The sequence below is a fragment of the Balaenoptera ricei genome, chromosome 16, assembly GCF_028023285.1.
Source record: "Balaenoptera ricei isolate mBalRic1 chromosome 16, mBalRic1.hap2, whole genome shotgun sequence".
NCBI classification, from domain to species: Eukaryota; Metazoa; Chordata; class Mammalia; order Artiodactyla; family Balaenopteridae; genus Balaenoptera; species Balaenoptera ricei.
Window position 1 is genome coordinate 61,412,853 of NC_082654.1, and position 26,930 is coordinate 61,439,782.

The 26,930-nt window shown below is 38.8% G+C and overlaps 1 protein-coding gene across 9 annotated transcripts in view; it reads left to right on the plus strand.

Annotated features, from left to right (window-relative positions):
• The window catches only part of CFAP70 (cilia and flagella associated protein 70), an 89,617-nt gene that overhangs the window by 2,116 nt on the left and 60,571 nt on the right, over positions 1-26,930 (plus strand). For 2 of the 9 annotated variants that reach the window (XM_059901125.1, XM_059901127.1), the window contains exons 3-8: positions 723-909; positions 17,464-17,562; positions 17,732-17,811; positions 19,014-19,193; positions 22,531-22,713; positions 25,081-25,175. In XM_059901125.1, coding sequence (XP_059757108.1) covers positions 723-909; positions 17,464-17,562; positions 17,732-17,811; positions 19,014-19,193; positions 22,531-22,713; positions 25,081-25,175 — 824 coding nt within the window. Of the gene's footprint in view, positions 1-722; positions 910-5,175; positions 5,243-12,698; positions 12,715-15,017; positions 15,160-17,463; positions 17,563-17,731; positions 17,812-19,013; positions 19,194-22,530; positions 22,714-25,080; positions 25,176-26,930 lie in introns of those variants that run through there. The other 7 variants (XM_059901128.1, XM_059901129.1, XM_059901126.1 and 4 more) reach the window with 7 other exon arrangements.

The window sequence follows — 26,930 nt, forward strand, 5'->3', positions numbered from 1 at the left end:
TTCCTTCTCAGTGTTCCCTTATTGTTAGTCTATAATCAGCAAGTCATATTAGTGTGTGTAAAGTACCTGGCAATTTGAATACTAAATTTAATGGGGGTGAAACAACTGGTTTTCATTTTCATAGACAGCAGTTCCTTTCTCCTGAAAAGGATCTGAATTCCTCCAGAACTTCTCTTGTGATTATTTCATTTGATGAATTTAAATAATAAAACTACAATATGATATAACTATTAAAATTTAAAGAATAATGAAACGTCAAAATATTCATTCAGTACTATGAAGTCAAAAAGCTTATTCCAAAACAGGATGTAATAAATGATCTCTACTTTCTTTCAAAGGGTATATATAAAAACGTATATATAAATGTGTGTGCATAAATATATATACACACACAGCAAAACACTAGAAAATATATTATTACAGGTAATTTGTTTTCCTATGTGCTTTCCTCACTTTTTCAAATCTTCCACGATGTGCTTTTATAATCATATAAACACAGTAACTGTCATTTTTCAAAGCTTCCAGCTTAACGGCCTTTAAATAGAATGTTGCATTTAGCTACAGCTAGATTTGTTTAATGACTTTCTACTTACCGCGTTTGTATTTGTGACATAGCTTGTTAGGAAAACGTGCAAAATGCTATTTAAAGTCAAAATGGGTTGCCAGATATGTAGGAAAATTCTCTATTTGAATATAATTGTAAAGTATGTTTCTGTCAACAGAAAGGTTTTAAAGGAGATACTCCAGTTACCTTTATCCGTGCAGAATTCAATCAGGTGGTTCTGGGAGACTCTGCAAAAATTACTGTTTCTCCAGAAGGAACTGCAAAATACAACTTCACTTGCAGTTTTGAGTTCAGTCCTGAAGGAGGAGTCACTTTAGATGACCTCGCCCACAAACCTGTGTTCTGTAAGTCCTTGGGATTCTAAATATGTTAATTATATGAGTGATCAGGATATTCTGAGGTATTTAGTAGCTGTTGTAGGGACAGATGAACACACCTTACCTTTTTAATCTGGGAATAACACAGTATACTTTGAGTCCCACCTGGTTCTGGCAGCTGTCACCATGACCTACTAATTTTAATCAGTTTGTATTGAAGACCTTTTGACACATAGCTGAACTTTAAAAAAAAAATTTTTTTATTTTCCAAATTGACTTTATTCTTTCCAGCAGCTGACAATAAAACATACATATGATAAAAAAAAGAATATTTATACAATTTTGAAAAAACAATAAGCAATAACATGGAAGCAAACATACTCTTTTATGAAAAAAACAGCCCCCAATTTGAAACAGGACCAATGATATATAGATAACTTGATCTATTCATATGTACAACTCATTTTAATTTCCCTAAAAAATATTATCTAATAACTTTTTAGTAACTAATCAATTCTTATTAACAGTCAAACAAGTAAGAATGTAGATAATGCTCAATTCAATCCATGGGTGTAAATGAATAGACATATAACTGAAATTTGTAGCCTTTGTCTCCTAAGCTGATTTGCGAGCTTTTCCCTTGTATTCCTATATTTAAGGTTGCCAGATTTAGGGGAAAAAAACAAAACAAACAAACAAAAAAACCAAAAAACAAAATTTGGGACATACTTACACTAAAAAAAGTATTTGTTGTTTATCTGAAATTCAAATTTAATTTGGCATCTTGTATTTTACCTGGCAGCCCTACCTGTACTTCAGTATATTCACCAAACTGTATAGCAATTATTAATTTGCCTCCCTTGTTAGAGGAGACACTTTTTGAAATCAGGGCTGTATCTTATTTATTTCAGAATTTCTAGTGCTTAGAAATATCTGGTATAGAAAGGGGCTCCAAAAATGTTTGTTGAATGAATGAATGGATAAATAGATGGATAGTTTCTGTATTCACACTTTTACAGTTTCTAACTACATAATATTATCTCTGAAATACTTTGTTCCTAAACCTATATTCTAGGCTAAGTCTTTTTTGTTTGTTTGTTTTAACCCATACTCTTTTTTATTTTTTGGTAGTGTGGTTTTTAAAATTTTATTTATTTATTTAACTTATTTTTACTTTTTAAAAATATTTATTTATTTATTTATTTTTGGCTGTGTTGGGTGTTCATTTCTGTGCGAGGGCTTTCTCTATTTGAGGCGAGCGGGGGCCACTCTTCATCGCGGTGCGCGGGCCTCTCACTATCGCGGCCTCTCTTGTTGCGGAGCACAGGCTCCAGACGCGCAGGCTCAGTAGTTGTGGCTCACGGGCCCAGTTGCTCCGCGGCATGTGGGATCTTCCCAGACCAGGGCTCGAACCCGTGTCCCCTGCATTGGCAGGCAGATTCTCAACCACTGTGCCACCAGGGAAGCCCTTCACTTATTTTTTATTGAAGTACAGTTGATTTACAATGTTGTGCTAATTTCTGCTGTACAGCAAAGTGGCTCAGTTATACACATACATACATTCTTTTTTAATATTGTTTTCCATTACGGTTTATCCCAGGGGATTGGATATAGTTCCCTGTGCTATACAGTAGAACCTTGGTGTTTATCCATTTTAAATCTGATAGTTTGCACCTACTAACCCTAAACTCCCAGTCCATCCCTCTCCCTCACCCCTCCTCCTTGGCAAGCACAAGTCTGTTCTCTATATCTGTGAATCTGTTTCTGTTTTGTAGATAGGTTCATTTGTGCCATATTTTAGTTATTTATTTTTGTTTTGTTTTGTCTTTTTATTATTAACATTAGTAACCCCGAGATATGTTTAAATTAGAATTGTCATTTTGAATGTTCACATTAAGATATACTGTAATTTGACTTATGAGGACTTTTTTTTAATTAAAAATTTTTTTTTATCGGGGTATGGTTGGTTTACAATTTCGTGTTAGTTTCTGCTGTACAACAAAGTGAGTCAGTTATACATACACATATATCCACTTTTTTTTCTGCCATATTTTAGATTCTACATATAAGTGATATCATATGGTATTTGTCTTTCTCTTTCTGACTTACTTCACTTAGTATGGTAATCTCTGGTTGCATCCATGTTGCTGCAAATGGCATCATTTCATTCTTTTTTATGGCTGAGTAATATTCCATTGTATATATGTACCATATCTTCTTTATCCATTCATCTGTCAATGGACATTTAGGTTGTTTCCATGTCTTGGCTATTGTAAATAGTGCTGCTGTGAATATAGGGGTGCATGTATCTTTTTGAATTATAGTTTTGTCTGAGTATATGCCCAGGAGTGGGATTGCTGGATCATATGGTGGTTCTATTTTTAGTTTTATGAGGAATCTCCATACTGTTTTGCATAGTGGCTGCACCAACTTACATTCCCACCAACAGTTTGGGAGGGTTCCCTTTTCTCCACACCTTCTCCAGTATTTGTTATTTGTAGACTTTTGATGATGGCCATTTTGACTGGTGTGAGGTGGTACCTCATTGTAGTTTTGATTTGTATTTCTCTAATAATTAGTGATGTTGAGCATCTTTTCATGTGCCTACTGACCATCTGTATGTCTTTGGAGACATGTTTATTAAGGTCTTCTGCCCATTTTTCTATTGGGTTGTTTGTTCTTTTGTTGTTCAGTTGTATGAGCTGTGTGTATATTTTGGAGATTAAGCCCGTGTTGGTTGCATCATTTGCAAATCTTTTCTCCCATTCTGTAGGTTGTCTTTTTTTTTTTCTTTTTCTTTTGTTAATATTTATTTATTTATTTTAATTTTAAAAAATTTATTTATTTATTTATTTACTTTTGGCTGTGTTGGGTCTTTGTTGCTGCGCGTGGGCTTTCTCTAGTTGTGGCGAGCGGGGGCTACTCTTTGTTGCGGTGCGCGGGCTTCTTATTGCTGTGGCTTCTCTTGTTGCAGAATATGGGCTCTAGGCGCGTGGGCTCAGTAGTTGTGACTCATGGGCTCTAGAGCTCAGGCTCAGTAGTTGTGGCACACAGGCTTGGTTGCTCCGCGGCATGTGGGATCTTCCCGGACCAGGGCTTGAACCCTTATCCCCTGCATTGGCAGGTGGATTCTTAACCACTGCGCCACCAGGGAGGTCCCAATATTTATTTATTTAATTTTTGGCTGCGTTGGGTCTTAGCTGTGGTATACAGGATCTCCATTGCAGCATGTGGGCTCTTTCGTTGTGGTGCATGGGCTTCTCTCTAGTTGTGGCTCGTGTGCTCAGTAGTTGCGACACACGGGCTTAGTTGCCCCACAGCGTGTGGTATCTTACTTCGCCAACCAGGGATTGAACCCACATCCCCTGCATTGGAAGGTGGATTCTTAACCACTGGACCACCAGAGAAGTCCCTTTTTTTTTTTTTTAATGGTTTCCTTTGCTATGCAAACGCTTGTAAGGGTGATTAGGTCCCATTTCTTTATTTTTGTTCTTATTTCTATTCCCTTGGGAGACTTACCAAAGAAAACATTGGTACAATTTATGTCAGAGAATGTTTTGCCTATGCTTTCTTCTAGGAGTTTTATGGTGTCATGTCTTATGTTTAAGTCTTTAAGGCATTTTGAATTTATTTTTGTGCTGCTGTGAGTGTGTGTTCTAGCTTCATTGATTTACATGCAGCTGTCTAACTTTCCCAGCACGACTTGCTGAAGAGACTGTCTTTTTCCCATTGTATATTCTTGCCTCCTTTGTTGAAGATTAATTGACCATAGGTGTATGGGTTTGTTTCTGGGCTCTCTATTCTGTTCCATTGATGTGTATGTCTGTTTTTGTACCAATACCATGCTGTTTTGGTTACTGTAGCTTTGTGGTATTGTCTGAAGTCTGGTAGAGTTATGCCTCGTGCTTTGTTTTTTCCCTTAGGATTGCTTTGGCAATTCTGGGTCTTTTATGATTCCATATAAATTTTTGGATCATTTGTTCTAGTTCTGTGAAAAATGTCATGGGTAATTTGATAGGGATTGCATTAAATCTGTAGATTGCTTTGGGTAGTATTGCCATTTTAACTATTAATTCTTCCAGTCCAAGAGCATGAGATATCTATTTCTTTGAATCATCTTTAATTTCCTCTATTAATGTATTATAGTTCTCAGCATATAAGTCTTTCACCTCCTTGGTCAGGTTTATTCCTAGGTATTTTATTTTTTTTGGTGCGATTTTAAAAGGCTTTTTTTTTTTTTCTTATTTGGCTGCACCAAGCGGCTTGTGGGATTTTAGTTCCCCAACCATGGATTGAAACCAGGCCCTCTGTAGTGAGAACATGGAGTCCTAACCACTGGACCACCAGGGAATTTCCAAAGGTATTGTTTTTTTACATTCCCTTTCTGATATTTCATTGTTAGTGTAAAGACATGCAGCCGATTTCTGAATGTTTATCTTGTATCTTGCTACTTTGCTGAATTAATCTATTAGATCTAGTAGTTTTTGTGTGGAGTCCTTAGGGTTTTCTATATATAGTATCATGTCATCTGCATATAGGGACAGTTTTACCTTTTCCCTTCCAATTTGGATACCTTTTATTCCTTTTTCTTGTCTGATTGCTGTGGCTAGGACTTCCAATACTATGTTGAATAGAAGTTGTAAGAGTGGGCATCCTTGTCTTGTTCCAGATTTTAATGGGAAGTCTTTCACCTTTTCACCGTTGAGTATTATATTGGCTGTGGGTTTGTCATAATGGCTTTTATTATATTGAGATATATTCCCTGTATACCCACTTTGGTAAGAGTTTTTATCGTGAATGGATTAGGTGCATATATGTTGACGAGTGTAAAATCCTCTTCTTGTATTCATCCTTTTACCATTATATAATGTCCTTCTTTATCTTTCTTTATGGCCTTTACTTTAAAGTCTATTTTGTCTGATATGAATATTGCAGCTCCCGCTTTCTTGTCATTTCTGTTTGCATGAAATATCTTTTTCCATCCCCTCACTTTCAATCTATGTGTGTCATTTGCCCTAAGGTGGGTCTCTTGTAGGCAGCATATTGTAGGCTTTTGTTTTTTTAATCCAGTCTGCCACTCTTTGTCTTTTGATTGGAGCATTCAGTCCATTGACATTTAAGGTAATTATTGATACATAATGTATTTATTGCCATTTTTAAAAAATAAATTTATTTATTTATTTTTGGCTGCGTTGGGTCTTCGTTGCTGGGCACAGGCTTTCTCTAGTTGCGGCGAGTGGGGACTACTCTTTGTTGCAGTGTGTGGGCTTCTCATGACGGTGGCTTCTCTTGTTGCGGAGCACAGGCTCTAGGTGCGCAGGCTTCAGTAGTTGTGGCACGTGGGCTCAGTAGTTGTGGCTCGCAGGCTCTAGAATGCAGGCTCAGCAGTTGTGGCATACGGGCTTAGTTGCTCCACGGCATGTGGGATCTTCCCGGACCAGGACTCGAACCCATGTCCCCTGCATTGGCAGGCGGATTCTTAACCACTGTGCCACCAGGGAAGTCCTTTATTGCCATTTTAAACCTTGTTTTCCAGTTGATTCTATGTTTCTTTTTTGTTCCTTTCTTTTTCTTTTTGTTTTTCTTTTTGTGGTTTGATGATTTCCTTTTATTTTATGCTTGTGTTCTCTTTTTGGGTTTAGTGAATCTATTGTATATTTTTGATTTGTGGTTGACCTGTTTTTCAAGTATGGTAACCTCTTCCTATATCTGCTTGCTTTAGACTGATAGTCATATAGGTTCAAACACATTCTAAAAAAAAAGAATCTACATTTTCTTACTCTCCTTTCCCACGTTTTAGGATTTTGATGTCCTTTTTTACATCTTCATGTTTATCCTTTTTCTGTTCCTTGTGTTTATTATCGCTTTCACAAATAGGTTTTTTTTTTTTTTCTTTTTGATCTGTATACTGGCTAATTTAAGTGATTTACTTTCCAATTGTAAACTGTGATTTCCTCCTTCCTATATCTTCCTGTTTCTTTTCTATTTAGAGAAGACCTTTCAATATTTCTTTTAGAATAGGTTTAGTATTGCTGTATCTTTTAGTTTTTGCTTGTCTGAGAAATTCTTTATTTCCCCTCCTATTCTGAATGATAATTTTGCTGGGTAGAGTATTCTAGGTTGCAGATTTTTCCCTTTCAAAACTTTGAATATATTTTGCCACTCTCTTCTGACCTGCAGCATTTCTGTAGAGAAATCAGCTGATAGCCTTATGGGAGTTCCCTTGTAATTAACTATTTTTTTTTCTCTTGCTGCCTTTAGAATCCTTTCTTTATCTTTAACTTTTGCCATTTTTATTAGAATATGTCTTGGTGTAGGTCGGTTTGGGTTCATCTTGTTTGGGACCCTCTGTGTTTCTTGTACCTAGATATCTGTTTCCTTCTTTAGGTCTGGGAATTTTTCAGCCATAATTTCTTCAAATACATTTTCAATACCCTTTTCTCTTTCTTCTCCTTCTGGAATCCCTATTATGCATAGATTGGCATTCTTTATATTATCCCATAGATCTCTTATATTGCTTTCTTTTTTTTGCATTTGGTTTTCTCTCTGCTGTTTTGATTGGGTAATTTCCATTATTCTGTCTTCCAGATCCCTTATTCTTTCTTCTGCATTATTCATTCTGCTATTCATTGCCTTCAGCTCAGCTTTTGTCTTGGCAAATGAATTTTCTAATTTTTCTTGGCTCCTCCTTGTAGTTTCTAGTTCCTTTTTACAGTAATCTGCATTTCTGTCAATAGCCTTTCTTAATACCTTCAGTATTTTCATTACCTTTTTGAACTCAGTGTCTATTAGACTGAAGAGGTCTGTTTCCTTGTTTGTTCCTTCTGGGGAATTCTCTTGGTCTTTTAACTGGGAGTTAAAGAAGCAGTTTAACTGCTTCTTCATTTTGCTTATATTTCTCTTACTCTGTGAGTTTAGGAGAAACGGTTTTCTACTCTCGTCTTGGAGGGCTATTTATATGTGGGAATGTCCCTGCATAGCTTGTGTGGGTTAAATATATTTTTGGCGTGAGGGCTGTTTTGGGTTTGGATGCTTGCTGTCTCTTTCCACAGTTTGTGCTGGCTGTTATCCCCTTGATAGTGGGTGTGCGGGTGTGCAGCCTGAGCACACTCCCAGGAAGGCAGTGGTTGGGGCAGCAGTTGGTGCCCAGTTGTGGGACCCTCAGTAGTGGCAGCGGTCTGCGTCCACCTCTGGAGTCCGAGATGACAGTGGCAGCTCGTACCTGCCCCTGGAGCTCATGTAGGCAGTGCCCTGCCACCTGAGAGCGTGTGCGGAGAAAGAAGCTCCTATGGAGGTCCCGCCTCTCTCCTCTTGCACCCCCAACAATGGCATCTTGCCTCTCTGGTCGGCCCAGGCTTCTTCCTGTACTCCCTTGATTGAGGCACACCACACCCTAGCCCCCTCAGGCTGTCTGCACAGCCTGTCTGCAGCCAACCCCAGTCCTCTCCCCTGCTCTGACCTCCAAAGCCCGAGCCTCAGCACTTAGCCCCCGCCCGTCTCAGTGGACAAGCGTCTCAGGCTGGGGAGTGCCGGGTGGTGACACCAACAATCTGTGCAGGTTTCTCTCTGCTTTGCCCTCTGCAAATCGGTTGCTGCACTCTCTTCTGAGGCTCTAAAGCTCCCCCTCTGTTCTGGCTGATCTCCCCGCCAGTGAGGTGACTTCCCAGTGTGTGGAAACTTTTCCTCTTTCACAACTCCCTCCTGGGCACGCAGGTCCCATCCTGATTCCTTTCTCTCTTTTTTTTCTCTTTTCTTTTGTCCTACCAAGTTATGTGGAGATTTTCTTGCCCTTTTGGAAGTCTGAGGTCTTCTGCCAGCATTCAGTAGATGTTCTGTGAGAATCGTTCCACATGTAGATGTATTTTTGATGTATTTGTGGCAGAAGGTGAGCTCCCCATCCTATTCCTCTGCAATCTTGATCTGATTGATGACCCATACTTGTTATTTTTTGTTTTTGTTATTTTTTAGTGGCACATCTCCTAAGGTGCCTGCCAAAACCCACAGATTCCAAGATCCCAAACCCAGAGAGGTGGACCTGAGAATCTATACAGTATTCTAGAGCAGTGCTTTCCAGACCTTTCTTTCCATAACAGTCACCTGAGAGAAAGTAATCTGGGAGAAAGTAATCTTCAGGGTCCCACCCCATACCACTAAATTCACAATTGCCATGGGAAGAGCCTAGGAAGCTGTACCTTGGGAAAAAAATGTCTCAGGTGATTACTGGGAAACACTGTTCAAGAACAATGATCCTGGGGCTTCCCTGGTGGCTCAGTGGTTGAGAATCTGCCTGCCAATGCAGAGGACATGGGTTCGAGCCCTGGTCTGGGAAGATCCCACATGACGTGGAGCAACTAGGCCCGTGAGCCACAACTACTGAGCCTGTGCGTCTGGAGCCTGTGCTCTGCAACAAGAGAGGCCGCGACAGTGAGAGGCCTGCGCACCGCGATGAAGAGTGGCCCCCGCTCGCCGCAACTAGAGAAAGCCCTCGCACAGAAACAAAGACCCAACACAGCCAAAAATAAAAAAAAAAAAAAAAAAAAGGAACAGTGATCCTAGCTGTGGCATAGGTGGGAATCAGTCAACCACGGAGGCATCCATCTGACCTGCACTCTTTTATCCCACCCACTCTCTTCTACTTCTTTTTTCTTTCCTCTGTGCTTCTCTGTCACCCCAAGTAAGAGTTGTATCTCAATTGCCTTCTTCTCTAGCATGCTGGATGGGAAAGACAACACTGGGCCATTATTTTAAGCATGTCACTGAACTCATGAGAAAGAAATGGTAGTTCCTTTGTTCCAGAAACGAAACAGAAACTGAAACCTGGAACTCTTGAACAGCTGCCATTGGTGTGTGGTGGTGTGGGGAGAGAGGGCAGTATTCTAAAACCCAGGGGCTTAGATTTTAATGCTCTTACAGAGACAGAGACTTGGGCTGCTGTAGATGGGAAGTTGAGAGTGAGACCACCTACCTTGTCGTAAGCCAAGACTCTCAAAAAGATTGGGCTAGAAGAAAAGTTCACTCACCATTATATCTGTCTAGGTGCTGGGTAGACAAAAAAAGCTTCCCTAAGAATTAGTAATCATAGAGTTATGTTGATCATTAAATAATACATATTTTCTTAAAACATGCAAGGAACATTTGTATAATAAAAGCTGGCCACTTACCAGGCCACAAAGCAAGTCCTGCCATATACCAAAGAATTAATAGCATACAGACCAAGTTTTCTGACCAAAATACAGCAGTCAAAAAAATAAGAAATAACAAAAATATAACAAAAATTATTATGAATAATTCATGGGACAAAGAAGAAATCATAATAAAAACTGCAAAGCAGTTAGAATCAAGTCAACAGTAAAACACCAAACACCAAAACTGTGGGATGTAGCTAATGTAGTGCTTAGAGATACATTTATAATCTTAAGTACAGTCATTAGAAATCAAGAAGAATTTTAAACAGAACTTCTGCCTCCAAGAAGATGGACTAGATATACTTTCCTCTATTCCTCTCATAACTATAAACCCTGGACATTATTTATATAACAAACATAACAGACTCTGAAAGGTAGAGAGAAGAAAGAAATGAGACTTGAGGAAAGACAGTGTGAGTTCCTTGGGTTTTCTTTTTGCCTTATATATCCCAAACTCTATGCTAAAGAAGCCAGAAACCTGGAAACAAAAATGGGTACAGATCAAACCAACCAACCAACAAAAGTCTGCTCTCTCTAATCAAAAGACCAGGAAAGGGGGCAGCCTAGCATGACAGAAAACATTTAGACAGAAACTGCTCTACTCCAGTCAAATGCCCAGAAAAAAAACCTGTAGCCCCACCCACACCCAAGCGAAGTGGGGATCCTAGGCTTACACACACACAAAGCTGAAATAACATGCCTCAACAGCCTACTTGAGTGGTGTCAGAGAAGACCAAGTAGGAAGCCAGGACTTTTATGCCCTATGGTAATGACCCCCCTCTCTCAACATGTGTTTTTTGTTTTTTGATTTTTTCCCTTTGGCCGTGCCATGCAGCTTGCTGGATCTTAGTTCCCTGACCAGGGATAGAGCCTGTGCCCAGGCAGTGAAAGCACCGAGTCCTAACCACTGGACCACCAAGGAATTCCCTCAACATGTGGTTTTAATGGAGACCACACGGGGAGCCAGGGCTTCTTCCCCAATCTGGCAGTAACAAGGTGCTCCTCCACTCCCCACTGGGGTGTGTCAAATGGGGTCTAGTGTAAAATCAAAACTCACCATCACCTAGTGGTAATGCATCTACACCCACTGTAGTATCAGTAGAGAACAAGTAAGGAATCAGAACCCCCATTTCCCCTCAGCAGTACGGAGGAGCCACCCCACTCAGGTATTAATGGAGATTGAGTGGGGAACCTAGACTTCTATCTCCACCTGAAAATAATGAGGCATTGCCTCTCCCCTTCCTGTGTAGGAGCGGTGTCAAAAAATGCCAGCAAAAAAGAAGGTTTAAGTATGATTCAGAGTTTCATAACATAATATAAAAATTCCAGCTTTCATTTGAAAATCACTCATTATACTAAGAACTGGAAGATCTCAAACTGAATTAAACAAATAATCAGTAGATGCTAACACCAAGATGATAGATATGTTAGAATTATTAGACAAAGATTTTAAAGAAGCCATGATAAAAATGCTTCAATGAGCAATTGTAAACATGTTGGAAACAAATGAAAAAACAATAGATAGACTCATAGGGGAAATAGAAAGTCTCAGTAAGAAATAGAAGATATAAAGAAGAATCTAGTAGAAATTTTAGAACTGAAAAATACATTAACTGTTATGAAAAGCTCAGTGAATGGGCTCAACAGCAGAATGGAGGAGAAAGAGGAAAGAATCAGTGAACTGGAAGATAGAGCAATAGAAATTACTCAATCTGAGTAATGTAGAAGAAATAGACTAAAAGAATATGAGCAGAACTTCAGAGTCCTGTGGGACTATGACAAAAGATTTAACAGTGTTATTGGAGTATCAGAAGGAGAGAAGAAAGAGAGTGAGGCTGAAAAAGTATTCAAAGAAGTTAAGCCTGAAAACTCCCCAAATTTGGCTAGAGACATAAACCTACAGATTCAGGAAGCTGAGCAAAGTCCCAACAGGATAAACCCAAAAGAAATCTGTACTAAGAAACATCATAATAAAACTTCTGAAAACTAAAGACACAGAAAAAAAAAATCTGAAAGCAGGGGAGAACAACTACAATGGTATCAGTTTCTCATCAGAAAACATGGAGGCCCAAAGGAAATGGAACAATATTTACAAAGTGATAAAAGAACTGTTCACCTAGAATCGAATACCTAAATAAAAGATATGAAGTGGAAATCAAGATATTCTCAAGTGAAAGAAAACTAAGAATTTGTCACCAGAAGACCTACCCTAAAAGAATGGTTGAAGGAAGTTCTCTGAACAGAAAGGGAATGATAAAAGAAAGAACCTTGGGGCTTCCCTGGTGGCGCAGTGGTTGAGAATCTGCCTGCCAATGCAGGGGACATGGGTTCAAGCCCTGGTCTGAGAAGATCCCACATGCCGCGGAGCAGCTGGGCCCGTGAGCCACAATTACTGAGCCTGCGCGTCTGGAGCCTGTGCTCCGCAACAAGAGAGGCCGCGATAGTGAGAGGCCCATGCACCGCGATGAAGAGTGGCCCCCGCTTGCCACAACTAGAGAGAAAGCCCTCGCACAGAAACGAAGACCCAACACAGCCATAAATAAATAAATAAATAAAGCATGACACAAATTAAGCAATGTGAATACCATCAAGCTTAAAAAAAAAAAAAGAAAGAACTCAGAAACATCAGGAAAGAAGAAAGAATATGGTAAGCAAAAATTTGGACAAATAAAATAAGCTTTCCTTCTCCTTGAGTTTTCTAAATTGTGTTTGACACTTGAAACAAAGTATAACACTATCTGATGTGGTTCTGTATATTGAGAAAGTATTTTGGGCAGTTATAAAGAGGGAGGGCAAGGGGACATAAAGGGAGGTAAGGTTTCTATACTTAATTCAAACTAGTGAAATGATGACATCAGTAGATTGTAATAAATAGTATATATATAATGCAATACCTATAGCAATGACTAAAACATCTATACAAAGAGATATATTCAAAAGTATTATAAGTAAATAAAAATGGAATTCTAAAGAATGTTTAGGTAATCCAGAGGAAGGCTGAGAAAAGAAAACAGAGAAATGAAAAAGAGAGGACAAACAAAACCAGCAGACTTAAGCCCTAATATATTAATAATTACATTAAATATATCAAGACAGATTGCAAATTTGATAAAGAAATACACTATATACTAGAAACTTAAAATATAACCATATGGTAAGGTAAAAAGTAAAAGAATAGAGAAAGATATATCTACATAAATATAAAACTACAAAACATTGCTGAAGGAAATTAAAGATGACACAAATAAATTGAAACATATCACATGTTCATGGATCGGAAGATTTAATATTGTTAAAATGTCAGTACTTCCCCAAGTGATCTGCAGATTCAATGCAATCCCTATAAAAATTCCAAAGACATTTTTTTGCAGAAATTAAAAAAAAAACCTTTCTATAATTCGTATGAAATCTTAAGAGACCCCAAATATCCAAAACAGTCTTAAAAAAGAACAAAGTTGGGGGTCTCATACTTTGTTTTCAAAACCTACTACAAAGCTACAGTAATCAAAACAGTGTGATATTGACAGAAACAGAGACATACAGAACAGTGGAATAGAATAGAGAGCTGAGGAATAAACCCTAACATATATGGTCAAATGATTTTTGACAAGGATGCCAATACCATTCAATAGGGAGGGTAAGTCTTTTCAACTAGTGGTGCTAGGAAAACTGGATATCCACATGCAAAAGAATGAAGTTGGACTCTTACCTAACACCACATTCAAAACTTAACTCAAAAATGGATCAAGGACCTAAATGTAAGTTCTAAAACAATAAAGCACTTAGAAAAAAACATAGGTCAAAACTTCATCACATTAGATTTCGCAGTGACTCTTGGATTGGATAGCAAAGGCACAGGTAACAAAAGAAAAAAATGGACAAATTGAGCTTCATCAAAATTTAAAACTTTGGGGCATCAAAAGACACTATCCACAGAGTAAAAAGGCAACCCACAGAATGGGAGAAAATACTTACAAATCATATATCTGATAGGGGGTTAATATCCAGAATACATAGAGAACTCCTAAAATTCAATACCAAAAATACCCCAAACAACCTAATTCAAAAATGGGCAAAGGATTTGAACAGACTTTTCTCCAAAGATGATCTACAAATGGCCAGTAAACACATGAAAAAATAGTCAACATCACTAATTAGGGAAATGCTAACCAAAAATACGAGATACAATCTCATACCCATTAAGATGGCTTCTGTCAAAGAAACAGAAAACAAGTGTTGGCAAGGATGTACACATATCGGAACCATTGTGTACTTTTGGTGGGACTGTAAAATGGTACGGTTACTGTAGGAACTGGTGGTTCCTCAAAAAATTAAAAATAGAATGACCGTATGATCCAGCGATTTCACTTCTGGGAATATATACAAAAGAACTGAAAGCAGGGTCTCAAAGAGATATATGTACACTTATGTTCATAGGAGCATTATTCACAAAAGGTAAAATGTGGAAGCAATCCACGTGTCCACTGACAGATGAATGGATAAACAAAATGTGGTATATACGTACAGTAGAATATTGTTCAGCCATAAAAGGAAGGAAAGTCTGACATATGCTATAACATGGATGAACTTGGAGAACATTATGTTAAGTGAAATAAGCCAGTCATGAAAAGACAAGTACTGTATGATTTCACTTATATGAGTTACCTAGAGTAGTCAAATGCATAGGGATAGAAAGTATCCTGGTGATTTCCAGGGGGAGGGGAAAATGGGGAGTTATTGTTGAACAGGTATAAAGTTTCTATTTTAGAAGGTGAAAAGAGTTATGGAGATGGATAGCTGTGATGGTGGCACAAAAATGTGAATATACTTAATACCACTGGACTGATACTTAAAAATGGTTAGGATGATCAACTTTATGTAATGTGTATTTTGAAACAATTTTTAAAAGACATAAAAAAGAATATTCTGCCATTACTCTTGAAAACTTAGATAAAATGGACAATTTAGAAAACCTAAAGAAATGGAAGACGCATCAATAGAGTGAAGGAGACTTAAGAGACACCAGCTAATCACAATGTGTGGAACTTATTTGGATCCTGATTCAAGCATTCAAAGAAAATGCTGTTGAGAGGTATGAGGTGGAACAAAAGGAAAGGCATACCATGTTAAACAGGAATGCTCAACATAACAAAGATGTCATTCTCCCTCAGTTTATCTATAAGTTTAACATGATCTCTATAAATCTGCCAACATTATTTTTTTAAATTATAGAATGCTTACAGAAAAAAGTTTTTTTTTTTTAATTTATATTTTATTTATTTATTTTTGGCTGCGTTGGGTCTTCATTGCTGCACATGGGCTTTCTCTAGTTGCTGTGAGCGGGGGCTACTCTTTGCTGCGGTGCGCATCCTTCTCATTGCAGTGGCTTCTCTTGTTGCGGGGCACGGGCTCTAGGCACACGGGTTTCAGTAGTTGTGGCACACGGGCTGTAGAGCGCAGGCTCAGTAGTTGTGGCACACGGGCTTAGTTGCTCCGTGGCATGTGGTATCTTCGCGGACCAGGGATAGAACCCATGTCCCCTGCATTGGCAGGAGGATTCTTAACCACTGCACCACCAGGGAAGTCCCCAGAAAAAAGTTTTTAAAGTAAGAATAATCAGGAATTTCTGAAAAGAAAGTTAATGAGGGATTATTAATCCTACATGACAGTAAAACATAGTGTAAGACCATAATAAAACAATGCGGTATTTGTGCATGCAGAGACTTACAGATTATTAGGACAGACTAGCAGGTCCAGAGATCGTCACCAATACTTCTGGTAAGTTAGCATCTGATTAAGATGACATTTCACATCAGTAGGGAAAAAGATGGTCTATGTAATCAGTGGTGTAAGGACACCTGGGTAGCTCTCTGGAAAAAGATGTAACTAATATCTCAGAATTACACCAAAATAAATTCTAGGTGGATAAAAATGTGTACAAAGTTAAACCATGTAAGTATGTACCATAAGAAATCATGGAATTAAGACAAATAAACATAGGGACTGGGGACTTCCCTGGTGGTCCAGTGGTTAAGAATCCTTCCAGTGCAGGGGACATGGGTTCAATCCCTGGTCGGGAACTAAGATCCCACATGCCACGGGGCAGCTAAGCCCGTGTGCTGCAACAACTGAGTCCACATGCCCTGGATACCACGTGCCACAGCTAGAGAGAAGCCCCCACGCCACAACGAAGATCTTGCGTGCCGCAACGAAGACCCAATGCATCCAAATAAATAAATAAATAAATAAATAAATATTTTTTTAAAAAAGGAAAAAGGGACTTCCAGGTTCCCTCTTTATTTTATTTTATTTTTTTTTAAAGACTGTAGCTTTTTTTTTTTAATTAATTAATTATTTATTTATTTATTTATTGCTGTGTTGGGTCTTCGTTTCTGTGCGAGGGCTTTCTCCAGTTGCGGCAAGCGGGGGCCACTCTTCATCGCGGTGCGCGGGCCTCTCACTATCGCGGCCTCTCTTATTGGGGAGCACAGGCTCCAGACGCGCAGGCTCAGTAATTGTGGCTCACAGGCCTAGTTGCTCCGCGGCATGTGGGATCTTCCCAGACCAGGGCTCGAACCCGTGTCCCCTGCATTGGCAGGCAGATTCTCAACCACTGCGCCACCAGGGAAGACCCTGTATTTTATTTTTAAAATTTATTTATTTATTTATTTTTGGCTGCGTTAAGTCTTCATTGCTGCACGTGGGCTTTCTCTAGTTGTGACGAGCGGGGGCTACTCTTAGTTGTGGTGCACGGGCTTTGTGTTGTGGTGGCTTTGCTTGTTGCAGAGCACGGGGTCTAGGCTCTCAGGCTTCAGTAGTTGTGTCATGCAGGCTCAGTAGTTGTGGCTCACAGGCTCTAGAGCGCAAGCTCAGTAGTTGTGGCACATGGGCTTAGTTGCTCCGCGGCATGTGGGATCTTCCCGGACCAGAGCTCGAACCCGTGTCCCCTGCATTGGCAGGCGGATTCTTAACCACTGCGCCACCAGGGAAGTCCCAGATGGTGATTTTTAGTCTTTCCTAAAATTGATTGAGGGAGTCATGACCAGTAATTTCTTATACATGAAATAGAATAGAAAATACCTAAGGATTTTGAGCTAAGGATGAATATTACGTGAAACTTTGTTATAATCATATGTATCAATAAGTTTATACATATGTGTATACATGATTATGATGTAAAAATCCTTTTTAAAAATAATTTGCATGCAAAAAGATTAATAAGTCACTGAGGAGGTCCAGTATCTTCCACTGGAAGTCACTAATAATGGTGCCTTCTCGAGTTTCAAGTTCATTTCTCTTAACTTGAATTTCTCCGGCAATGCTTTGTTTGTTTCACCTTGGTTATCTGATGTGTGAGCTAGACATGTTCTCATTTTCTTTGTTTTGATTTTTCTAGTAACGATGACTGAAGCTTTACCAAAGGAAAAGAAACAGAAAGAGGAGAAGACCATGATTCTTGGTCAAGCTGTGGTGGACCTTCTTCCTTTACTGGAAGGTCAGATGTGTGATTTGCTCAAAAGCAGAAATAACAAAGCTCATAAAACTTAGTTCCAGAGAAGTGTAAAAATCAGCCTCAGTGAGTTTGAGGGATTCACTGAAAGATGAGCACAGTTATTTCTGCCTAACCCTTCCTTCTTTGGCTTGACTTGGCCTTCTTTTCGCAGGAAAGAGTTCATTTGAAACGATGGTCCCATTGCACCCTGTGCCAGGCTCGCCCTTGGAACCTCTTCGATCAGGTGTTAAGGTAATCAGAGTTTTAACTCTTAACATTTCAGCCTGATATTCAGTCAAGCCTGTCTGCTCTTAAGGTTAAATTTAGTTGAGTCCAATTCATCAGGCACCTTCTTTTCACAGGCACACATAGTGCTAGGTTCTGGGAAACAAAGATGAATAAGGCAGACTCCTACTTTAGGAGTTCATAATCTACACATCAGAGGTTATGACCAGTGTGATTAAATGGTGGGGTGGGGCATATGGACACAGAGTAGGTATCTGTTACTTTGCCCCCGGGGTAGATGCAGGGAAGGCTTAACCATGGAAATGCCTCTTTAACTATGACCTGATGAATTAAATTAAATAGTATATGAATGCATCTAACACACTTTCTGGCATGGTAGCCTGCTTCTGGTCATTGGAGGAGGAGAAGCATGAATTGGTATGCTGTGTTACTGGTTTGTGTTCTGGACTTTGTTTCCCAGTTCCTCCTGGGATCAGTAGCTTCTTGGGGCACTGCTTTTGCCACTCTTGTGCAAGTACACTCACTCTCAGCAGATACCACAGCTGTCTTCAGTTTTGCACAAGTAAGGCCCAACTGCCCCAACTATTCTGAATGCAGTTCCCTACTTAACCGTTGATGTAGGCCCCTTCCTGATTCTTGTTGATTCTGACCTTCGAGCTGCCACAATCCACTCCTACATCTGCTGTGATTCTCTCCTTCTCTTATTTTAGGATGTGATTGGTTTCTCCTAGGTTTTTTCGGTAAATCTGATTTAATTTGCTTTCTGTCTTTCAATGATTCCTAAAAATGTGTAGTCCAGTGATGGCATTTCTTGTTTTCCAGGGCTATTGTAGCATTATTGTTTTATTGGATATAAAGATAATCATTTAATATCCTTCTGTCATTCCATGTGATTTGTGCTGGAAAGAGGTAGATATCTGGGCTCAATCTGCCTTCCTTGGTCCAGTGTCCCAGTCTATGTACTGTTGATTTCCCTTAGATCTTATAGAAGAAAAGAAGGGAAGGGCTCTAGCTTAGGGATAAGGTTCTCTTCTTGGCTTTATCTCTAACTCATGGGACCTAAAAAAAGCTATTTGAATCCTCTGTATGGAAATAATTAAACCTGACCTTCTTACCTTGAGCAATGATGTGAGGTTCAAATGAGATAATGTAAAAAAAGGGAGGCCTCTGGCATTTTCAAATGTCTGTGTAATTTTATTCTTTTACAGCAGTGCAGTCTTGAAGTTAAAGTATTTGTGGCAGAGCCCTTATTGACCGCAGCCCAGATCTCAGGAGGCAATCTCCTGAAGGTCACATTGGAGGCTGCCTACTCTGTGCCTGAATCCTTCATTCCAGTAGGGCCGCTGCAGAACTGCATGGTTGGTCTGCAAGTTCCATCAGCTGGAGAGGTAAAGACTTAAAGCAAGATATTTATAGAGATTTAAACACTCACATGGTCATCTCTTCCTCACCTTCTAAGATTTCATTCAAAGCAGGCTCTGTTAATGGCTGAGATTTATTTTAGGCTCAAAAAAATAAAGTTTACTTCTGTTTTATACATGCATGTTAATATTTATAGTTTACATGTTATACATAATATAGACTACATATAATTTATATCAATAAATACATATTTATGATGGAAAATATATAAAACATTTAAAATCTGACAATTTTTGGATGTAGTATTTCTACACAGATTACTTTTATGCATATATTTTGTGGATTTTATATAATGTACTTTATTATACAAAACTTTCTTTTAATTCCAGGTTATTTTCTTAGTCCAGATTTCTATAGAATGCTTGTGTATGGGTCTTTTGAGGCTCTTGAGATTTCCAAATTACTTGCTAAAAAAATGTAATTAGGGCTTCCCTGGTGGCGCAGTGGTTGAGAATCTGCCTGCCAATGCAGGGGACACGGGTTCGAGCCCTGGTCTGGGAAGATCCCACATGCCGCGGAGCAACTAGGCCCGTGAGCCACAACTACTGAGCCTGCGCTTCTGGAGCCTGTGCTCTGCAACAAGAGAGGCCACGATAGTGAGAGGCCCGCGCACCGCAATGAAGAGTGGCCCCCGCTCGCCGCAACTAGAGAAAGCCCTCGCACAGAAACGAAGACCCAACACACCCAAAAATCAATCAATCAATCAATAAATTTATAAAAAAAAATGTAATTAGTTAATACTCTTACTTGCTTTATTGCCGTTTTACATTTTTCGTATAGAAATCTCCAATTCTCCTTCACCATTTAACATTCCCACCTGCAGTGCACAAGGGTTCCAATTTCTCCACATTTACCAACACTTCTTATTTTCTGTTTTTTGATAATAGCTCTCCTAATAGATGTGAAGTAGCATCTCCTTGTGTTTTTGATTTGCATTCCCCTAGTGACTAATGATGTTGAGCATCTTTTCATGTGCTTATTGGACATTTGTATATCTTCTTTGGGGAAATGTCTATTCAAGTCCTTCGCCCATTTCTGAATTGGGTTGTTTGTCTTTTTGTTGTTGGAGTTTTAGGAGTTCTCTATATATTTTAGCTATTACTCCCTTATTAGATATGTGATTTGCAAATATTTTCTCCCATTCTATTGGTTGCCTTTTTACTCTGGTTAGTGTCTTTTTAAAAATAATTAATTAATTTATTTATTTGGCCGTGCCGCATCTTAGTCGCGGCACATGAGATCTTCGTTAGGTTGCTGCATGTGAGATCTTTTAGTTGTGGCATGTGGGACCTTTAGTTGCGGCATGTGGGATCTTTAGTTGTGGCATATGGGATCTAGTTCCCTGACTAGGGATCGAACCCAGGCCCCTGCATTGGGAGCATGGAGTCTTAGCCACTGGACCACCAGGGAAGTCCCTGGTTAGTGTCTTTTGATACCCCCAAATTTTAAATTCTGATGAAGTTCAGTTTGTCCATTTTTTTCTTTTGTTGTCGTAACCAAGAAATCATTGCCAAATCTGATGTCACGAGGCTTTTCCCCCTGTGTTTGCGTGTAAGAGTTTTATAGTTTTAGCTCTTATATTTAGGCCTTTGATCCATTTTGAGTTAATTTTTGTATATGCTGTTAGGTAAGAACCAACTTCATTCTTTTGCACGTGAATAACTAGTTTTCTTAGCACCATTTGTTGAAAAGACTGTCCTGTCCCTATTGAATGGTCTTTTTTTTTTTTAAATAAATTTATTTATTTTATTTATTTATTTTTGGCTGCATTGGGTCTTTGTTGCTGCACATGGGCTTTCTCTAGTTGCGGCGAGCGGGGGCTACTCTTCACTGCGGTGAGCAAACTTCTCATTGCAGTGGCTTCTCTTGTTGCGAGCATGGGCTCTAGGTGTGCAGGCTTCAGTATTGTGGCACGCGGGCTCAGTAGTTGTGGCACGTGGGCTCAGTAGTTGTGGCTCACGGTCTCTAGAGCGTAGGCTCAGTAGTTGTGGCGCATGGGCTTAGTTGCTCTGTGGCATGTGGGATCTTCCCGGACCAGGGCTCTAACTTGTGTCCCCTGCGTTGGCAGGCAGATTCTTAACCACTGCGCCACCATGGAAGCCCTGAATGGTCTTGGCATCCTTAATTTTGACAATTTTTGCTGGCATTGGTTTTTTTTGTTGTTTTTTTTTTGAGGAGCAGATTTTCAAAGGTTCTTACTCTGCTGTTCTAGAAATGCCCCTCCTTCACAGAAGTTTTAAAACTTAACCCAAAGAACTAGAATAGTTGAGTTACAGGTTATGCCAATTTTACTGTTTATAAGAGACTACAAAATTGCTTTCCATAGTTGTACAAACTTACACTTCCATCAACTATGTATAAGAATACCATTCTCTTCACAATGCTGTCAACACTTAATATTTTCAGACTTTGACTTTGCGAACCTACAGTTTAAAATGGTATTTCATTGTTTTAATGTGCATTTCACTTATTATTAATGATTTTTAGCATGTTTTTATTTAAATGTTGGCTTTTTGAATTTCCCTTTCTATAAATTGTCTATTTATAACTTTATCAATTTTCTATTGCAAGTATATTTTAGATAAATTACAGATATGAAAATGCCTATATTTTTAGCCCTTTGTCAGATTTGTTTGTTTTTTAAAAGATAATTTTTAAAAAGGTACATCATGACTCTCATATAAATATAAAATGACATAAAGGGTTTAAACCAGTTCAGAGGAGAATCTGGGGACTTCCCTGGTGGTCCAGTGGCTAAGACTGTGCTCCCAGTGCAGGGGACCCGGGTTCTATCCCTGGTCAGGAAAGTAGATCCCACATGCGGCAACTAAGAGTTTTCATGCCACAACTAAAGATCCCACATGTCGCAATGAAGATCCCACATGCTGCAACTAAGACCCAGCCCAGCCAAATAAGGAAATAAAGAAATATTTTTAAAAAAAGGAGAATCTGAACAAATGACCCATATATACAAGCAACCAGGAATCTTGAAATATATTTGCTAATAATTCAAAACTTATCAGCCATAGCACAATAATCAATTATATCTCCACTGGACAAAATACATGTCCAGATCTATGGACAAGAATAATTTGCATTATTATCAATTTTCTATAAATTATGGAATTATAAAATAGCAGCAAAACAATGAAAGACACAGACCCCTCTTTAGAATCAGATAATCACAGAAGGATCTGTTAGACAACACCTGGCATTCCATTGAAAAGACACTTCAGTAATCTTTTTTTGTCTACTTCAAAGTCTTTCACAAAATTTCCTGATATATGGTATTTATTTATATAGAAAGACTATCCCATTTACTTCAAGAATGGAACTCTGAAGCTTGGAGGGGAAAGAGAACCTGTTCCTCGGCCCAAAAAATGGCCTATTGCCAACATTCTGGCTCCAGGAGCTAATAACATTCCTGATGCTTTCATCGTTGGTGGGCCCTATGAGGAAGAAGAAGGGGAACTCAACCATCCTGAGGTGAGAGAATTAGGCGGGTTTGGTGATAATCTCAGTGTACTGACATATGATAAAACATATGTTTACAGTTTTTAAGTCACTGTAATTCATATACATCCGTCACCTCTTAAAGTAAGACAAGTATATGTCAAAATAAAACAATTATCCATAAAGTTCTGATTAAAATATTTCCTGACTTCTTAAGTCCAACAAACAAAATAATTGATTTAATTCATATTTACTCTTTATTTTATTTGAAATTTATTTATTTATGAGTAGGTTATAATACTGTTACAGGTCAAAGTAAAACATTAAGAGATATGCAGTTAAAGTTTCCCCCCTCCTCCACGTCTCTTCTTCCTAATTCCTTCCCAGATCATCACCCTGGTAGTTAACCTTTGTTATAGTTTCTTGTGTTTCCTTCTGGATACATATTTACGCATATAAAAGCAAAAGTAAATAGTCAAAAGAAGACTCAGAAGCAAAAACATTTAGAAAAGTAAAGTTTCCTCGTAAAGGATGCAAGGGAGTCAGATTTCAGAAAGACTGGCTAAAAGACATCAGCGTAGTAAAAGTCAGGGATCAAATTGTTTTTCTTTAGGGAGTCCAGATTTATAGGAAGTATTCAAAGTCTTGCTGTTTTCAGATCTAGAACCTGTCAAGAAGACTCTGCTATTTTTGCTTTATCTCAAGTGTGAAATGTTTATGTATTTATTTTTAATTGAGTGTATGTAAAGTGCTTAATCATATTGGAAGTAGGGAAAATGTGTTTTTTCTTCACATACTCATACACACGTATACCTACACGTATTCTTTCCCTATCATTTTTTTTTCCACAAATGGTGGCATACTCACTTCTGCAACTTGCTTTTTTCGCTTTATAGTGTATCTTGGAGATTTTTTCCACATTCTTTTTCTTTCTTTATTTGTACTTGTGTAACAGAGCAGGACCCTATGGGGCCTTCTGGGGACAGGCCTTTCCCCCACATCCTCTGCTTTAGCTCCTCTCTGAAGTACCTGGATAATAATATTTGATGCACATTTCCTGAGTTGTTTTACAGATGTGAAAACCCCCCACCAAATGGAAGATGACCATGAGCACATAGACCCAGGCCTCCTAGAGCCTAAGTACTGAAAATGTTAACCCCTGTGACACCACCCTGTTCCCTCACAATCAGCCAATCAGAGAATTGTGCATGAGCTGATCACATACCTTGTGACCCCTCTGCCCCCCACACACCAGGCTTTTAAAAATTTTTGCTGAAACCCTTCAGGGAGCTCAGGGTTTTTAGGGCATGAGCCACCTGTATCCTTGCATGGCCCTGCAATAAACCTTTCTTTCTCTGCTCCAAACTCCAACGTTTTGGTTTGTTTGGCCTCTCTGTGCGTTCGGCACACGAACTTGCGCTAACACTTGCTTTATGATACATGTTTTTTAAGGTATAGACATACTTTAATTTGCTTAACTAGTCTCCTGTTGGTGGACATTTCAGTTGTTGAAATTATTCTTTTCTTTTTGTTCCTTCCCTCCCTCTTTCTTCCTTCCTTCCTTCCTTTCTTCCTTCCTTCCTTTCTTTCTTTCTTTCTCTTTCACTCTTCATATTTTTCTACAACCTATGTTTGTCAAGAGCATAGAAAATGCTGTAAACACATTTGCAAATGTATTTTGAATGAGCTGATAATCATTAGTGGAAACATTCAATAAAGTAATTTTACAATGAGTGGTTGAATTACTTTCAGTATCTGATTCTAAATATTTTAAATAGAGATAAGGCTAGCAATACTTTAAAAACATTGTGCAATGTCTTTTCTCATCATTGTGATTACTAAAAATTCATGCTCTTCTTACATTAATGTTTTCATTTAGATCAGATATTTTAGATATTTAGATTTTATATTCCATTTTAGTTTAGATAACTAGTTCTCAACCCTGGTTGCTCATCAGAGTCACCTGGAAAGCTTTTAAAATAGTAACAATGGCCAAGCTGTAACCCAGAGCAATTACATAAGAATTTACTTTCAAAATAATACCAACGCCCAGGTTTTGATTTTTTTTTAGCAACTCCCAGATAATTCTAATATGCATCCACGGTTGAGAATCACTGATTAAGGTTATGTGAGTGAATACTTGGCAGTTAGTATTAGATTGATATAAGGATAATATAAGTATTTTATTCTATATACTGTATTAATAGTAAAGTACCCTCAAATTTAAGATGGTGGTAGTATTTTCAGTAGTAGTCATACTTACAGTAGTAGTAGTAGTAGTAGTAGTAGTAGTAATAAAAGTATTGTGACCAAATCCATTAAAAGAATGCCCCACAGATGGAGCAGGAGACAACCATGGCATACTGAGAGAATAAAAGTCTCTGTCTTATGATTTTATAGGACAGGGAATTTAGGAACCAAGCAGAGTGCATAAAGAAAAGGATTACTTGGGACTTGGAAAGTCGCTGCTACCTTGATCCTCCTGCAGTGATCAGGTAGGAAGAGGGAGGGAATATGTCTAACCAACACAGGCTGTAGGTGGGAAGAAATGTTACTTTTGTTTATTTATATTTGAGTTAAGGTGATCTGAGGTTCTCTTCCACCACATCTGCTAATAGCAGGCTTCTAGTGATGGTAGCTTAACCATGGGGGATTCTTGTTTCTCTTTCATATAAAAGAAGTTCAGAGCTGGTATGTGTTGTGGCTCTACAGTATTATTAGATATCCAGGCTCAATCTTTCTTTTTGCTCTACCTTCTTTAACATGTACGTTCCATCCACAAGATTGTCTCATGGTTCAAGATGACTATTGGAGCTCCAGCCTGCACATTCACATTCCTGTCAGAATGTTGGAAGAGGGGAGTGCTTATGGATTAAAAAAGGACACACGTTGGCTGTATTAGCCCCTCTTATAGAACCTTCCTGGAATCTGACAACCCCTGTTTACATCTCATTGGCCATCTCTCGATGCAAAAGAGGCTTGCTTAGGAAATAGTGGTGTTGTTGGACACATTGTCACCCAGACTAGATCAGGATTTATGTACTAAAGCAGAACATGACACAGTTTTGTGTGGGTAACTATCAGTCTCTGTCACAGTGACCTGGAGATTAGGGAGAGGTGAGAAATAGAGGATTATCAATATATGTATAATCTGAATGAAAATCTCTGTTTTTTTCAATTAGTAGACTATTTTTTAGAACAGTTTTAGGATTATGGAAAAATTGATCAGATATTTCAGAGTTCCTATACACCCAATTTGACAGTAGTGTATAATATTAATGTACATTGTTGGATTTGATTTGCTGATATGTTGTTAAGGATACATTGTTACTATTATTTGAACAGTTATCTATTTGACTGATTAAAAATAAAAAAAAATTTTTTTTTTAAATTTATTTATTATTTATTTATTATTTATTTTTGGCTGTGTTGGGTCTTCGTTTCTGTGCGAGGGCTTTTCTCTAGTTGGGGCAAGCGTGGGCCACTCTTCATCGTGATGCGCGGGCCTCTCACTATCGCGGCCTCTCTTGTTGTGGAGCACAGGCTCCAGACGCGCAGGCTCAGTAGTTGTGGCTCACGGGCCTAGTTGCTCCGCGGCATGTGGGATCTTCCCAGACCAGGGCTCGAACCCGTGTCCCCTGCATTGGCGGGGACAATTGTCCCTGGTGTAGTCATTCCCTGGTGCAGGGAAACCCTAAGAAAAAATTTTTAATTTATTTTACTTTAATCTGTTTCATTCTCTGATTTTCTTCCTTTCTTTATGTAGATCCACGTTTCTGACCCATATCATTTCCTTTTCTCTGAAGACTTTTAGCACTTTTTTTTTTTTACAGGCATTTAAAAAAAAAAATTTATTTATTTATTTGTTTTTGTTTTTGGCTGTTGGGTCTTTGTTGCTGTGTGCAGGCTTTCTCTAGTTGCGGAGAGCGGGGGCTACTCTTCGTTGCAGTGTGTGGGCTTCTCATTGTCGTGGCTTCTCTTGCTGGGGAGCACGGGCTCTAGGCATGCGGGCTTCAGTAGTTGTGGCACGCGGGCTCAATAGTTGTGGCGCACGGGCTTAGTTGCTCTGCGGCATGTGGGATCTTCCCAGACCAGGGCTCAAACCCATGTCCCCTGCATTGGCAGGCGGATTCTTAACAACTGCGCCACCAGGGAAGCCCAACTTTTAGCATTTCTTGCACGGCAGGTCTACTGGCCACAAATTCCTTCCATTTTTGTTTGACTAAGAAAGTATTTTTCCTTCACCTTTG